This window comes from Leucopleurus acutus (assembly GCF_964270905.1).
Source record: "Leucopleurus acutus genome assembly, chromosome: 10".
NCBI lineage: Eukaryota > Metazoa > Chordata > Mammalia > Artiodactyla > Delphinidae > Leucopleurus > Leucopleurus acutus.
The window spans coordinates 15987920-16005220 of record NC_139153.1 but is presented as its reverse complement, the minus strand read 5'-3'; the positions used below and the strand labels follow the sequence as shown (position 1 = coordinate 16005220).

The following is a 17301-nucleotide window of genomic DNA, read 5'->3' as shown; positions in this document are numbered from 1 at the left end:
GATTTATTGGTTTACCATATAGCATTTATCACCTGTCTTTTATTTTAAATACAAAGAGGAAAAACTAAGATTTGTGTGGAGTTATTTGAGAACACTTTCATAAGGAGGAAATTATTACCAACAGAAAAATGTATTCAATTGCTGTTATGTTGACCTTTTACAGTACATGAACTTAGAATCCCTACAGTACATGAATTTGTTAGTCTTTTGTTTGTTTGTTTCCAGGTTAATCACGTTCTTCTCAGCTTTCAACCAAAAGTAAGAAGAAACATTAGGGTTTTCATTCTTTCTGGGTTGCTTCCTTCCTGAAGAACAATGGGGATGCTGTTAAGTGGAAGAGGATTAATCACATCTCTAATTTTCTTCTTGTTAAAATTCTCAACAGCTGTTGATATACCACTTTCAGGTAAAGTGACAACATTCAATATCTACTTATAAAAGTCCATATTTGCATTTTGATTTTTAAGTGGAATAATTATATGTTAAGGATGTGATTTTTCTACCATATTTCTACAGATTTTACAGCAATCTATCATCAGAATTCATGTTCTCCTTTTAAATTTTTTCAGAAGACTTACATTTGGCCGCTTGCTATAATTAATTATTTTGCAGCTTTTAGCCTCTTAGGCAAACTTGGCACATAACAAGAAATATAACCTATAGATCAGGTGCTATTTCACCACGTAAGATAATCTGCAATATTAGCAACAGCTATTACTTTTATGTATCAGATTAGTTTATTTTAGGGAGAAGTGTGACTCCAGAAGTTACTGACATTCAACTAATCAGGACAAAAAAGGAACTGATTAAACTTTGTATTATTTTCAAAATGATTATATATTTAAGAATGGTACACTATTGATACTATGTATAAAATAGATTACTAGGGCTTCCCTGGTGGCGCAGTGGTTGAGAGTCTGCCTGCCGATGCAGGGGACACAGGTTCGTGCCCTGGTCCGGGAAGATCCCACATGCCGCAGAGAGGCTGGGCCCGTGAGCCATGGTCGCTGAGCCTGCGCGTCCGGAGCCTGTGCTCCGCAATGGGAGAGGCCACAACAGTGAGAGGCCCGCGTACCGCAAAAATAAAAATAAAAAAAAAGATAACTAGTGAGAACCTACTATATAGCACAGGGAACTCTACTCAGTGCTCTGAGGTGACCTATATGGGAAGGAAATCCAAAAAAGAGGGGATATTTGTATACGTATAGCTGATTCACTTTGCTGTACAGTAGAAACTAACACAACATTGTAAAGCAACTATACTCCAATAAAAAATTTTTTTAATTATATATTTAAGAATGAAAACAATTAGGACAATATTAAAAAGCCGTTTTCATAGTACACAACTAAAAATGTAAAATGATACCACCTCTGCAAATTTAGAGCATTGTCTAGGGTGAATTCATATCAAAATGTTAGTCGTGATATATCTTAACATATATTGGTAAAATGGATGTAACTCTATCATAAATCAGTTTCAACAAGTTATAGTAATTAGTTCAAAAAACAGTACACGTGCAAACACAATTTATGTAATAGTGTATTAACTAATGTACAGGTTTGGGGAATTTCTCGTTTATAAGCACATAGGATTTTTAAAAAGACCATTGAGAGATTACTTAGGTATTTTTATCCATACAGTTGAAGAATTAATCCCTATTATTTCTTCCATACCTAATTAGGAGAGCTATAATGTAAGAGATAAGAATGTTTATTAGAACCTTAGCATTGGAAATGATCTGTGCAGATCATCTAAATTTCAAAGGACTAGTCTTGACCTCAGAAAGTTGAATAACTATTGGAGAGGTGCTAACACAACTGAAACTTTTCTTCAGAAGTACTTGGACAGTCTGAGTGTGACTAGAAAAGGAAATAATTCTCTGAGTATATAATATGTTCTAAAACCATTTTCTAAGGGCTGCTTTAAATACTTGATGTAGCAGTTTCACATGACACACTTTGGGTGGCCCTGCATTTGTATTTCATCCCCAAGGTAAGAATCTTTTCTCTACTGCCCTCAAGTCTCTGTGTCAATATTCACCCTTTTAAGGAATTTCACTTACATGTTCTCAGATTTAAACTTTTGCTTTAGTCAAGGTGAAATCTGTTAGCCTACACACCACATATATTGGCCTATTTGTACAAACACTGGTCAAGAGCCTGAAATAATTCATCTTAAGTACATTCTTTGGGTTTTGAGTATGCAGTGCCAAATTAAGAGCACAGTTCTTGGCAATCCTTGTGGAAAAAGGGGTTAATAATTTTACATTTTCTTCCCAGTAGCACCCAAGATGCACTGGGATTCCTGATTCAGATTCTTGACCATAGAATATACATTCTGACCATAGCATGTACATTTTCCTCCATCTTTTCTCATTTAGTTCACCAGTGGTGATTGGAAATTTTGTATTAGTACATAAGACACATTTTTATTCTGGTTGTCTCAGTTACTTATGCCTTTTCACACTCTAATGTCGTTAGACAACAATTGTTATAAAATATTAATGACATGTTTTCAGAACATCTGAATACTACCCATTTATTTCAGTACTCTAGAGCTCTCACTAGCAAATGCAAGTAAGGCAGGTATTCAATTTGAATGTCAATGAGTCTGGTGTCTCTGTAATTGGCCTAATTATGGAGGAAAGGATTTATAATGTAGAATACATATTCTTATAAACACCCAAAGGTTATTAGCTCCACTCCCTGAACAATTAGTTATGGCTGAGACTTTACAACCTTAGCAAATTTAAGAAAGAAAAATGTTCTAATAAACAAGTTGTTCACAAGTTATTAGCTGATATCTTAGGGACTGTTGCTATTGTGCATCATCCCTCACCATTTATAACTGTAATAACATTTAAATAGTATGTGAATTTGCAGTAAGTTCAAGATCTGCTCTACTGAGAAAGAGTGGTAATCAGAAACAAGGTAAATGTCAATGAAGATATGAATGTTTTTTGCATGTTTTTAAAATGTTTCTGAATATGAAGCCTGCACTTGCATTGTCACTTAACTAGTAAAATTTTACTAGGCAAAAGTAAAGAAAAGTTTAAAATGGGAAATGGCTGTTGAGTTATTATTCTAGGCTGGCCGTCAGTGCTCAAAATGTGATTCATGGACCCCTCAGGGTCACGGAGATTTGTTCAGGCAGTCCATGCAATCACATGTTTCATAATAATACTAAAGTGTCATTTTTCCTTTTCCATCCTGTTGACATTTGCACTGATGTCACAAAAGCAGTGGTGCTAAAACTGCAGTTGCCCAGCACACGTCAAGGCATTGACACCGAACTCATGGGTTTCCTCAGGACCGTATACTCACACCAAAACAACAAAACATCTAAAAAACATAAAGCAAAGTTTTGCTTAAGATTGTCCTTGTTGAAACAGTTAAACATTATTGATTTTTAAAAATCTTCATCCTTGAGTACATTCGTCTTAATATTCTGTGGGATGAACTGTGAAATATACATAAAATAATTCTGCTGTGTAACAAAGTACTATGACAGTCTCTGTTCCTTGATTGTGTCATTATTTGAGTGCCAAGCCAAATACCATTTTTACTTAAAAGTACAACTGACAGACAAACTTCGATTACTTTCATGGATATTTTCCCCAAAACGAACCAAGTGAGCCTGTCACTTCAAGAGAAACAACTGATAATATATGTTGTCAATGATCAAATTTGGCTGTTGAAGCGAAAATGAGAATTGTGGAAAACTTGTATCCTACACTGTGAGATTGACAGCTTCCCCACATTTAAGGCTTTTCTTAGATCAGTGATGATATTAACAAATGTGAATTTTTTAAATTGTATAGTGATGTGTGTCAGTATTTGGAAGACCTGCATAACTCAGTGAACCAATATTTTTTTCCAGATGAATATTGTATGATGTTACAAAATCATGCACAAATTAAAAAGCACCCATGGGGCTTCCCTGGTGGCGCAGTGGTTGAGAGTCCACCTGCCGATGCAGGGGACACAGGTTCGTGCCCCGGTCTGGGAAGATCCCACATGCCGCAGAGCGGCTGGGCCCGTGAGCCATGGCCACTGAGCCTGCGCATCCGGAGCCTGTGCTCTGCAACGGGAGAGACCACAACAGTGAGAGGCCCACGTACCGCAAAAAAAAAAAAAAGCACCCATGGATAAAACACTTTAATGACAGAATATGAAAATTTATCCATATGGTTTCAGATTCCATATTGCAGTAAACCTTTAAGAAGCTGCCACTTGGTGAGTTTTGGTGTACTATCCAAAAACAATGCCCACAATAATCAGAAAGGACTATAAAATATGTCACCCTTTTTCAAGTACATATCTGTATAAGATTGAATTTTCCTCATTTATTTCAACAAAACAACTTACAGCAACATGTGGAATACAGAAGTAGATAAGAGAATCCAGCTGCCATCTATTAAAATATTAAAGATTTGCAATAATGTAAAACAAGGCCACTTTTCTCATTATACTTAGTATTTTTGATAAAATATTTATTTTAACAAATGATAGTATTAAATGAATTAGTAAATACTTAGAAGATTTCTCAGTTTTCATTTCTAACATGGTAAATATTATTAAATGTACGTTTACAAAAGCACTTTGGGATTTCCTATAATTTTTAAGAATGTCAAGGCATTCAGTGACCAAAAAATCTATTTACCTGGCTTGAATCTCTAATTTTACAAACGAGAAAACAGAGTGGTTCAGGGCCTGGCTCAATGTCACAGTGTTTAGGGCCTATTTGTAACTCCACTGTGGAATATTACCCATGTGAATCATACTCAGGGCCTTTCTGCAAATTGCTTTTCTCAAAGTATGTTTGCCAGAATCAGATTCCTGCTACTGAACCATTTACATTTCCTTGTGAATTCAATCCTGTTCCCTGACAGAGGTTGTTAGAACTGTACTAAAATTGTAATGTCTTAATTTGAAAACTGTTGAGTGTTCCATGACAGTAGATCTTAACATATATCATGATCTGTGTCCTATTTTAAAACTTAATCCAAGTTTGTATCTTCAGCGTTAGTACATTTATTTTATAATCGTAATTCTCGGCAATGCCATCCAGCTGCTTGAATTGGTGAGAGACAAAGTCACCCCATACTTTGTAAATTTGTCTGGAAAGTACTTAACTTGTCAAACACTAAAAATGTTTATCACAATGAGGGAATATTTGAATATGTGGAATCCTTTTAAAAGAAACCATCATTTATTAGTTATTATTTTTATCCTAATGATTATTAGTGTTAAATTCCATAAGGGGGAAAAGTACCCTCAAGCTGCCAAGTAGGAAAAAGATATTAAAAAATGTGTGTAAATGGGAAGTTACAAATAAACAAGCTCAGGGAAAAATATAACAAAAGCAATAAATGGAAATAAAAATAAAGAGGAGGAGGGTTTTTTTTTTTGCTAATTATTAATGAAGTATCTTATTGTTTTAAAATGCTATTCTTGAGACTTCCCTGGTGGCACAGTGGTTAAGAATCCACCTGCCTATGCAGGGGACACAGGTTTGAGCCCTGGTCCGGGGAGATCCTACATGCCGCGAAGCAACTAAGCCCGTGAGCCACAACTACTGAGCCAGCGCTCTAGAGCCCGCAAACCACAACTGCTGAGCCCACGTGCCACAACTACTGAAGCCTGTGCACCTAGAGCCTATGCTCCGCAACAAGAGAAGCCACCGCAATGAGAAGCCCACGCACCACAACAACGAATAGCCCCTGCTCACCGTAACTAGAGAAAGCCCGCACGCAGCAACGAAGACCCAACGCAGCCAAAAATAAATAAATAAATAAATTTATAAAATGCTATTGTTTGTTGGCAGCAAGGATGTGGGAAACCAATGTACTCATGTTTGTGGTAATTAGCCCCTTGTGAAATATTAACATTTATCCATAGTCATTACCATTTGTGTCCATGCCTGGAAATTTATCATGTCACTAATTCAATAAAGGAAAAATCTGTATGCTTGAGGCTGTCTATTGAATGAAAAAAATCTAATGTCCAATAATAAAATTATTAAATAAATTATCAAATACCAATGGAAGAAATCATACAGAAGTAGTAAATTAACTATAATGTCTTACAAAACTATAAATAAAAAACAGAATTGTCAATGACTGAACCAAGTAAAACTGTATAAACACATCAATATAGTTGAAATGCCAATTTAAACATAGATGTTTTAAAGTTGTTACACTGTTATGTTATTCTGGTATTAAATAAGTTATATGGCAACATGAATTGATGGCAGTGAAGTATATTCCCTACAGCTAAATACATTTTGCGAAGAGGAAGTGAGGTTTGTTCGATAATTTTCATTCTTTTATAATCCTTGTACTTACCAATATAGAAAGTGTGTTTATTTCAAAGTATTTCTGTTGTAGATAAGCTAACTTCACCCAATTATTGGAGAGCATGTTATTTAAATACATATTTTAATATTTAGTTCAACAGGTTCCAACAATCATAAAACAGTCAAAAGTACAAGTTGCCTTTCCTTTTGATGAGTATTTTCAAATTGAATGTGAAGCTAAGGGAAATCCAGAACCAACGTGAGTATTTCCTTCAAACTAAATAATTGTTTAAATGTATACAATCCTTTATATTAATTTTTACTCTAATCAGTACAAGATTATTGGACTATAAGTCTACATATGATTGAAAGTAAAGATTTCCAAATGAATGATAGTCATGTCTATAAAAATAAAGTTTGGTTATTTTACATATGTTCTTTTGCCAGTTAAAATTACTTTTATCATAAAATGTCTTACGTTAAATACTTAGCATAGACTTTGGCATTGTGGAAATGTTAAACAATTCTTTACCTTATGAGTGAACAAGATAGCTAGAAAACAGAAGATACTTTATTCTGATAAGTGAAAGGTAGCATTTATTAAGCCAAAGTTAATATATTTATAAATGATATTCTATACATAGTTATTATTGCATGTCTTTTAATGTAACCATATTGTATTCAGTGAATAGGTTGTTACTTGATATATTTTAAGTTGTCATAGAAATGTCGACTCATCCTAGATGGCAGCATACAAATGACATGGGATATTACTATCTAGAAACAATTATTACTGTAGGTAATTGTAATCACTGATGAAGTTTTTTCTAAGTACCTCCCAGTTTGGAGAGAAAGAAATGTGCGTGTATTGAGATTAAGGAGGGAAAAGATGTGGGGAGAATTCAAGATTTTAAAGTTCTACGAACGTATGGATACCAAGGGGGGAAGGGGGGAGATGGGATGAATTGGGAGATTGGGATTGACATATATCCACTATTGATACTACGTATAAAATAGATAACTTATGAGAACCTACTGTGTAGCACAGGGAACTCTACTCAGTGCTCTATGGTGACCTAAATGAGAAGGAAATCCAAAAAAGAGGGGATATATGTATACGTATAGCTGATTCACTTAGCTGTACAGTAGAAACTAATACAACATTGTAAAGCAACTATACTCCAATAAAAGTTAAAAAAAAAAAGATTTTAAAGTTCTAAATGATTCTGGGACGCAAACCTACATACCCCTATTGATTTACCTGATCAGGATTATTTAAAATTGTAATGTGAATAACATTTTTATTGCCTGATAATTGGATATTTTAAAAATTATTAGTGAATCATTAACATGTTAAATTGTCATTATTCACTGGCAAAAAAAAAGATTTTACAAATACGAATTAAGCAGTCAATCATTATTCTTTTTTCAAGGTGTAATTAAATGCCTATACAAAACAGAAAATATTAGAAAACAAGAAAGAAATATCCCGTCACAATGGTAAAAGGAGCAAATCCAGCAATTTCAATAGTAACAGCAATATCAACAAAACGTAATATGAACTGTTTAGCATGTACATTGCAGAGTAGGATAAAAGAAAACTTGAATGAATGGAAAGATATAACATGTCACCAATTGGAAATGCTTAATTTTGAATATGTGGAGTTATCCTAGTCAATGTATTGGAATTTTAAAGAACAGGTTCTATGTGTTCTTTTGTAAGTAAAAGCAGTAAAAACATAGAGAGAGAAAAGAAGTAAAAGTTGTTGTCAGGAGAGAGGCATGCTCCGAAGAAAAATATGGGTCTCGTGAAATTTTGTTATTCTTTTTGAAAGAATGTTAGATTATGTAAGACTGTGTTGTCCTGAAGCAAATCTAAATTTGCATGGGTAATTCATATATAAAATACTAAATAAAATCTTAATTGGGAAGTCATTATATATCTGTTGGATTGATAAAGATTTAAAACAAGGCTTTTTACAGCCTTGTCCATAGAAGTGACTCTGTTACATATGGGGGTAGGAATTTGTGTATGTTTTTTCTGGAATACAATTCTGCAATGTTTATCAAAAGTGATAAAGTATTTCTTATTGGTTTATCAGTTTCATTTTTAAGGAATTAACCTAATGAAATATTTGGATAAGTACCCCCCAAAATAAATATGTAGGGTTTTTTGTAACAAAATTGTTCATAAAAGGGAAAAATGGAAATGGTTAAGTAAGTTAAATAGTAACTGTAAGACAGGAGATAATGTAATAAAATCTGTCTTTAGTAACATTGTAATAATTGGAAAAACTCACATGGAAAAATTATACATCCATTGTGGTCTCAAATATGTTACAGCTATGTCCAAAAATATTGATCATATATGACCAAATTTAATAGCACTTGTGTGTTTTTGAATTTTGAGTGAGCTCTTCACACGCGCGCACACACACACACACAGAGACATATTGTATATTTATATTTTTTAGTCTCCAAATATTGCAGTCTCTAAAATACTAGTATAGATCCTGCATTATCTTTCTAATTGGAAAAGTTTTAAAATATAACTTTAAAAAGAACAGAACAAAACCTATTTTCACCTTTTTTTCCTGTCAGTTATCACAGCTTTTTCGTGGCTTGTTTCTCAGTCAATTCTGGCTGCTGTAATAAAAATGTCACAGATTGAGTGCCTTAAACAATAAACATATTTCTTACAGGTCTGGAGGTGAGAATACCAAGATCAAGTCACTGGCAGATATAGTGTGTGGTGATGACCTGCTTCCTGGTCACAGACAGCGGTCTTTCCCCTGTAACCTCACATGATGGAAGGGAGCAAGAAAGCTCTCTGGGGTCTCTCTTATAAGGATGCCAGTCCCATTTGTGAGGATTCCACCCTCATGACCTAATCACCTCTCCAAGGCCCTGCCTTCAAATACTATTACAATGGGAATTAGGCTTCAACATACGAATTTTAGGGAGACATAAACCTTCAGTCTATAGGAGTTTGTAAGATTTCTCAGATTCTTCAGAGACCCTTTATTGTATTATATTCAATTAAATATGTAAATATATACTTTTTTTTTACTATAAAATATCTGTTTCCTCATTTCTGTACATTTGTTTATAAGTAAGAAATGCGATTTTTCAGGATTACTAGTTCTAGTTTTATCTTACAGATTTTCGTGGAGTAAGGATGACAAGCCTTTTGATCTCTCTGACCCTCGGATAATTGTATCCAACAACTCGGGAACATTCAGGATCCCGAATGAGGGGCACATATCTCACTTTCAAGGGAAATACCGCTGCTTTGCTTCTAATAAACTGGGAATTGCTATGTCAGAAGAAATGGAATTTATAGTTCCAAGTAAGTATTACAGTGGAGATTTCATTTAATGTTTTAATGAAGTTTAGCAGGCGTTATACTGGGCTGCAGTGAAATAACAGATTATTCCTTTAATCAGCTTATATAGGCCTCATATTTTATTTATAAGGGAAATTGTCTTCCAGATCTTGATACTTAGAAGTGATGACCTTGAAAGCAACATAATTTTGCTGTGTTTCAGTAATAATATATGTAACATGGGGAAACAATAGTATTTGTTTTGCCTCATAGGATAAAGTTAAATATATTAGTTAGATTTGGCTAAATTATACTGCAGTCACAAGTAATCCCCAAGCCCTCATGTTAACACAGGGTTATTCCTTGATGATGCAGTTTGCTGTGGGCCAGGCAGCTCTTCAGGGCAGCTGTTCTCCTTGCAGCCACTGGGCGATCCAAGCTAATGGAGATACCCATCATCCTGTGTCAGCACCATGTGAAACTTGTGCCATCTAGGTCAAAGAGTGGAGGACAGAGAACGTTGCTTCCAACAAGTTACACAGGCAGCTTCTACTCACAGTTTGTTAGGTGGGGGCAGAGCAAATGGCATGGGCCCACTTAAGTTCAATATTGTGGGTGCCCCCTAGGAGAGGAGAACCAGTGATTAGTATATTGTAGTAATATTTTCCATAAATCATGATCATGGAAAACTGCAAGCTCCTTTACTCTTAGGAGTGTTATTTATCAATAACTATCCCAAAGAGTAAGCAACTTCTTCATTATCAGATCTGACCTCTGCAGCATGGGATCTCTGATGACTGACTTCCAAGTTTGGTCATTTATTTTCCCAGATTTTAAGGTATCCAACACTACTTGATTCTAACCAGAGGGTTTACAGAAAAAAATCTTAGGTATGAAACTGTCAAGAGTTGCTATTTGGAAATTTCTTCTTGCAGAGTTCTAGACACTGAAGAGACTCAAAGTTGTAGACCTTCCAGGATATGGACAGTTTATGCTGGAGGAGCAGAATGTACACAAGCCTTAGAAAAACAAATAATGAAAAACGTCTGTGCGTTATCCTCAAAGTTGGGACAGGGAACTGGGTTTCAATTTCTTTAAGTTTTCTATATTTTTCTAGAGGAGAGAATATAGCTCAAATTTAGACTCTGACCGGTAAAATATGCATCTTAAAATTTATAGAATAATTACATTAAATGTACAGAGCAAATGTGAATGATTATCAAACTATGTGGTGTGAGGAAGAACAAGGCAAGAAAGGAGAGAAAAAGAAAGAAAAAACTATAGAAATAAATCTCAATATATCACTCATTAAAGGTGAAAGTAGATAGACTAAATGCTCCAAAATGTTTTAAAAGCTATAAACTATTTACCATATAACACATCTAAATCACAAGAAAATAGAACTGTTGAAACTGAAAGGATGGAAAACATGTCCCATCTTTTGAAAGCATAAATAGATATCTTGAATAAATATCTTGACTAGGTAAATACTATTCAAAAGAAAAGTAGGTATGGCTATATTAATATCATTCAAAATAGACTTTATTTTATAAAGGCTTCCTGGAGATTAATGTACTAGGCATATATAATACGAAAATGTTTGAAGCAGGAAAAGGAACTACAAGGGGAAAGAGAAATATCTACCATAGTAATGAGAGATGCTAACATATCTGTTTCATTATTTGGTAGCTCAAGCAGAGGAAACATTAGAAAACCCATAGAAGATTTAAAGAACCCATTTACGAGCTCTAGCTAATGAACGTGTATCGAACATTATACCTAAAGCTGCAGAATGTTTTTCAATATTTGATGGTATATTAGCTAGGAAGTAAATATGACCAAAATACAATGGAGAAATCAGTATTAAAAAGAAAATTAGAAAAAGTCTTATATCTTTCAAAATTAAAACATGTCTAACTCAAAGGCCAAATAAGAAATGGCAAAGGAAAATAGAAGATATTTTGAAGTGATGATAGTAGAAATTATGCTTAACAAAACAGACTTGAGGCAGCTAAAGTATTATGAGGAGAGAGATTTTTTTCATCTTCAAAATACTTTAGAAAAGAAGAAGGGATGGAAATTAATAATCTTAGCTCCTTCATTTTCATCTTAAAATTGTTACCTAATAAGTTATCTTCAGATAACAGGTTAAACTTCAAAAGAGAGTGAAGGGGAACAATAGTATAGAAGCAGAAAATAAATCCAAGAAGGAGGTATTAAAAGTACACATATTGGGCTTCCCTGGTGGCGCAGTGGTTGCGAGTCTGCCTGTCGATGCAGGGGACGTGGGTTCGTACCCCGGTCCGGGAAGATCCCACATGCTGAGGGGCGGCTGGGCCCGTGAGCCATGGCCGCTGAGCCTGCGCATCCGGATCCTGTTGCTCCGCAACGGGAGAGGCCACAGCAGTGAGAACCCCGCGTACCGAAAAAAACAAAACAAAACAAAAAAAAGTACACATATTTATTGGAAAACATCTTTAAAAGATATAGATGTGGAAAAAAATACCATTTTCACTGATCTGAAGACTCAGTAAAGCTAAAAGTTGAATTCCTCATGACTTGATGTATAGAATAATCAAAGTCAAAACTCTCTAGTTTGGTTTTTGTTTGTCTGTTTGTGAAACGTGGCCAGTTTGATTTCCAAATATATTTGAGGAACACAGTGCAAGGTTTGGTAGAAACCTGGAGAATGTTAGGAGGTGTTGGTCTTATCAGATAACAAGACTCAATGTAAAACTCAATGTAAAATGTACTGAAGCCTATGGTTTTGCACAGCGTTAGACAAATGGGCCAGTGGAACAGCATGGAGGACCCATAAACCAGCCCTCATATATGTGAAAGTAGTGTGAAAGAGCTGGCATGAGCTTTCTTTCTTCCTTTCTTTCCTCCCTTCCCTTCCCTCCCCTTCCCTTTCTTTCTTTCCTTTCTTTTTCTTCTCCTTCCTTCCTTCCTTCCTTCCTTCCTTCCTTCCTTCCTTCCTTCCTTCCTTCCTTCCTTCCCTCCTTCCCTCTCTCCCTCCCTCCCTCCCTCCCTCCCTCCACCTAAATGGTATGGAACAACTGATTATCCATATAGAGACACACTTATTTCAAGTCCTAGGTCACATCATATAAAAAATACATCCCAAGTGGATTAAAGGCTTAACTTTGCAAGGAAAAAAAAAATTTTAACTTAGAAAGTGATTCAGACAAAGTATTTATGACATCAGGGTAGAGAAAGATTACTTAAGACAAATTAAATCTCCATTAAGGATAATTTGACTACATTTGATTTTTAGATTCCCTTTTCATCAAAAGACCCTAGGAAGAAAGGGAAAAGGTAAGCCACAACCCAGAAAAAAAAAAATCATGGCCAATGAATATAACTAAAGATAATACTAATGTATTTATAAATAATTTTACCATCCTCTAAGAAAGAAACAAAAAACGAAGCGGTAAAAGACATGAACTTGCACCTCAGACTGGTGTGACCAATAAAAATATGAAAATGCCTTTAATATCATTAGTGATCAGAAATAGATTTACTGTAACTCAAATAATAAAAGCATTTGATCCCACAAAATTGGGAAATATAACAAAGTCTGAGAGTAACAATTTTAGGTGGGAATGTGCAGCTACCAAAACACGTATCCACCACTGATGAGAATAGTTCACTGCTTGGACTGTGCAGAATATTTGTCACTGCCTCCTTAATTAAAGAAGTTCTCACCTATGACCCAGAAATTCCATTTCTTTGTTCACGTGCACATGCCCGTTACCCACGTGCACCAGCAATAGTTGTGGTAGCATTGTTTGTATTTTTTAAATATACTGGAAAAAACTGAAGTTCTTTCGTGATAGAATGAAATAATTGTGGTATATTCATACAAGAATTACTACTCAGCAGTGAAAATTGATGAACCTTAAGAATATGTTGAACAATAAAAGTAAATCTTAGAAAAAAAGGGTGATTTTATTTATTTAAGGTCGGTCAGTATATGTAAAAATTAATAGCATATTGTTCAGGAGTATCATTTCATGTGGTAAAATTATAATGCAAAGCAAGAAAATGATGAAAACAAAATTTAGGACAGTAGTTACCTCTGATGGAATGGGGAAGGGGTAGGATCTGCACCAAACAGAAAGATAATGGTGATTTTATGTTTTTCTTATGATGGGTGGTAGGTAGAGTGTTGTATTTCTGTTTTTTTATTCTTTACATTTATTTTATAAATGACCTTTTAATATATATAAAATTAATAAGTATGTAGCATACTGATTTGTCTTAATTAGATATTCTCGGTTATTAAGTGTGATATTATAGAATAATAATGGACAGAGCAGTGGCATACAGTGTTGAAAATTGGCCTCTGGAGTTTGGGTTTGAAATGATAGTAGGAAATGTTCATGAATTCTGGGTCAGAAAACTGGTTGAGAATCATAAAATCACGTAACTATAACTATACAGCTATACTTACAGTCTATATTATATAACTATACTATAGTCTATAACATAGAACTGTAACTATACAATATATATCTAATTGAGTGAAATAAGATGGGAGAGAGGGAGAGAAAGGGAGATGTTAAAAATCTGTTGTAGAAGACAAGGCATGAGGGTGATCCCTAACCTGAATTCTAGTGGTTGCTATGGAAACACAAAGGAAAAAGGCAGTTGCTAGACCTATTGCAGAGAAAGAAATGGCACACTTTAGTATAAGATTCTACAACGAGGATTTAAAAAAAATGTTTTCTCTCATTATCTAAGCAGACCAAGTGAAAACATGAACAACGTAAGGATAATTCTGGCCAGAATCTGCTAGTATTGTAGTTAAGAGATGAAGAGTTGAATCTGAGCTATGTAGTGGGTAATTGCTCCATCTTTTCTGCTGCTATAGAAAAGAGCAAAATAAATTGGGTTTCTTATGCATCATTTCCAGCCCCTCCTGAAATTACTTCATCATCTAACAGCTTTCTGTAATCATTTACATGTTGAATAGGACTGCCACCCCAATTCTTAGGAGTTTATAAATCAGAGACCATTTAAAGCTTCCTACGACCTTTATCAATTGATTCTTCTCTTAAGCTGTAAAGAATTGATTCTTCTTTTATATTAAACTCTGTAATTTGAGTTTTAGAGTTTGTATCTCTCATTTCTTAAACTTTTCTTTAGACCAACCTTAAAGGCTTGATCCACCTAAGTTTGAACACAAGTACAGTAGCTAAAAATCTGGTTATTACTCCCTACAAACAGACCTTTATACACAATGTTTACTTTTCTGCTTTTAACAAAATTGCAGTTGAGTTTGCTGAAAAAAGAAAGAGTAAAAGAAAACCAACCAACCAAACACAACATGCTGTTTTCAAACATGGGGAAAATCATTTAACTAAATGGATTTTCCAAGATATGGCATGGAGAGTTAGTGAATTATTCAACAGATCTTTATTAAGCTCCCTTCATGTGGCAGACACTCTTCTAGTAATTTGAGATATAGCAGTGAACAAAACAAAGCCTGTACGAAGAAACTTAAATCCTGTGGGTGTGGTGAGTGGGTCTGGGGAGAACATGAGCTGTTTTCTTGCCTTCATTATGACAGACGTCAGTGGAGTTAAAAGGATGCTATAAATAATTGTTTTGGCTGTTCAGTACTATGCATCCTTCAGGGCACAGATCAGCCTTCTCCACTTAGCATTCTCAGTCCGTCTTAGCCTATACTAATTTTCCTTACCTTGGATTCTTCAAATAATTTTTGAAGTATTATTTAACATCATAAATTTTATGTGTTTAGGTACACAATCGGGGATTTTTTTCATAAAAAAATTTTAGTATAACTATCATTAAAAGCCTGTATTAGAACATTTCCATCATCCCCAAAAGATTCCTTGTGCCCATTTGTAGGTGTTCTCTCGCCCCAGCCCCAGCCCCAGGCAATCACTGTCTGACTCTTGCCTCTATAAATGTTTTTTCTGAACACGTCTTGTAAATGGAATCATACAATATATGATCTTCTGCATCTAGCTTCTTCCACTTAGCCTGTTCTTTGTGATGTGTTCATGTTGTAGGATAAATCAGTAGTGTGTTCATTTTTATGGCTGAATAATATTCCATGATACAGGTATACCACATTTTGTTTATCCATTCACCAGTTGATAGCCATTTGGATTGTTTCTAACTTTTGACTATTACAAGAAGAAACATTAGCAATAATTAGTAGTGTTAGGAATATCCATGTGTAAATTCGATGGAATTTTAAAAGCATTATTTACTGTTTGGGGGAGTGTTTTGAGTGTTACATGATTAATCAGGTTGCTTAGAAGTGAGAAAGATAGCATCCTGTCTTATTCTTCCTCCTCTACGTTGTCTTGATGCTGCATGAATGCATATTATCGGTGATTGATATGCATTCTCTTATTCTTTAGTCTATGAACTGATAAGTTATTAGTTCATAGACTAAAGAATAAGAGAATGAATAAAAGTAATAATGCAATATCTACACACTATTAAAGTAATGTAAGAAATGGCAGGCTTAGGGATGAAATCATCTGTATACTGTTTTAATGGAAACCGACTTGAACTTTTAATGTGCTGCGTTTCTACATTTGTACAGCTTCCTCAGATTCCTCAGGTCAATTTCCTTAAGGCATATCTTGGCTATTTACTGCTCTGATTTGGGAGGGCTAGCAAAAGCAGGGGTCCAGTTGCATATGTTAACAACTTCTACTAAAATATGCAAACCAACCAAAGAAGATCAATTTGTTCAGTTGAGAGTGCAACTTAGAGTTTTAAAGGTTTAATTAAGGCCCAGGATTTTGCTCTCATCCGTCAGAGTATGTGAATGACTAGAATGAAATGGGCTGAATTGGTTGTCCTTCCTTACTGTGAATTCATAGGCTGAAAGGCAATGTTATTTCTCTGTACTTCTGAGTGGGTTAATGGGGTACACCACAGGAAATGGGAATCAATTAAATCTCTTTGCAGACAGAGACTGGAGTTAAGGGTGATACAGCATGTGAGCTCAGTAGCATGCATTCATGATAACGGTGCCAGCCTGTAAGCAATTTGCCGAGCACATTCAAGGGAAATGAAACGCACTCAAAAGCTCTCCAGACCAGTCCTGTAAACAGCAAGAAGTCAAAATAGATAAAGTTCTTTGGCATAGGAAGGGCAGTACAGAATAATGCATTAAACAAGTCATAGGTTCTCCATGAAATATATAGTGTTTCTTCCCTCTGGCCCCCTCCCTAGTTTCTTTAATAAAGTTAATTCCAAATAGTTGCATAAAATTGCAGAAGTTGTTATGATACAGGCTACGCGAAAAACCAGAAACAGCAGCAAAGGAAAGCTCTTTGTCTCTTTGCCCATCTCATCTCTGTACAATGTGGCTGGGTGTACCATGCAAAGTGAAAACATTTGAATAAGAGCCAACATATACTGAGTGATTTTTAAGTGCCTGGCACTATGTTAATTGATTTATATGAAATTGTTTATTTAAACTTTGATGCAAATCAATGTATTAGGTGTCATGACAGTTTCCATTTTATGAGTGAGGAAACTGAAGCACATTAAGTAACAGGTTCAGGTCACATAGTAAGTGGTGAAGCCAGGATTCAGCCCTAGGCAGCTGGCTCCAGAGCAGTGTATAACGCGATGCTACACAGTGTTGCCTATGCTTTGATCATTCTGTTGACACATCTTCTAG

At 35.0% G+C, this 17301-nt stretch overlaps 1 protein-coding gene across 3 annotated transcripts in view; it reads left to right on the top strand.

Moving 5' to 3' along the window:
* Positions 1 to 315: 315 nt before the first annotated feature.
* The window catches only part of CHL1 (cell adhesion molecule L1 like), a gene marked incomplete at both ends in the record, with an annotated part of 81402 nt that continues 64416 nt past the window's right edge, over positions 316 to 17301 (top strand). For all 3 annotated transcript variants that reach the window (XM_082847479.1, XM_082847480.1, XM_082847478.1), the window contains 3 exons: positions 316 to 406; positions 6452 to 6557; positions 9460 to 9647. In XM_082847479.1, the coding sequence (XP_082703605.1) occupies positions 316 to 406; positions 6452 to 6557; positions 9460 to 9647 (385 nt within the window). The remainder of the gene's footprint in view (positions 407 to 6451; positions 6558 to 9459; positions 9648 to 17301) is intronic.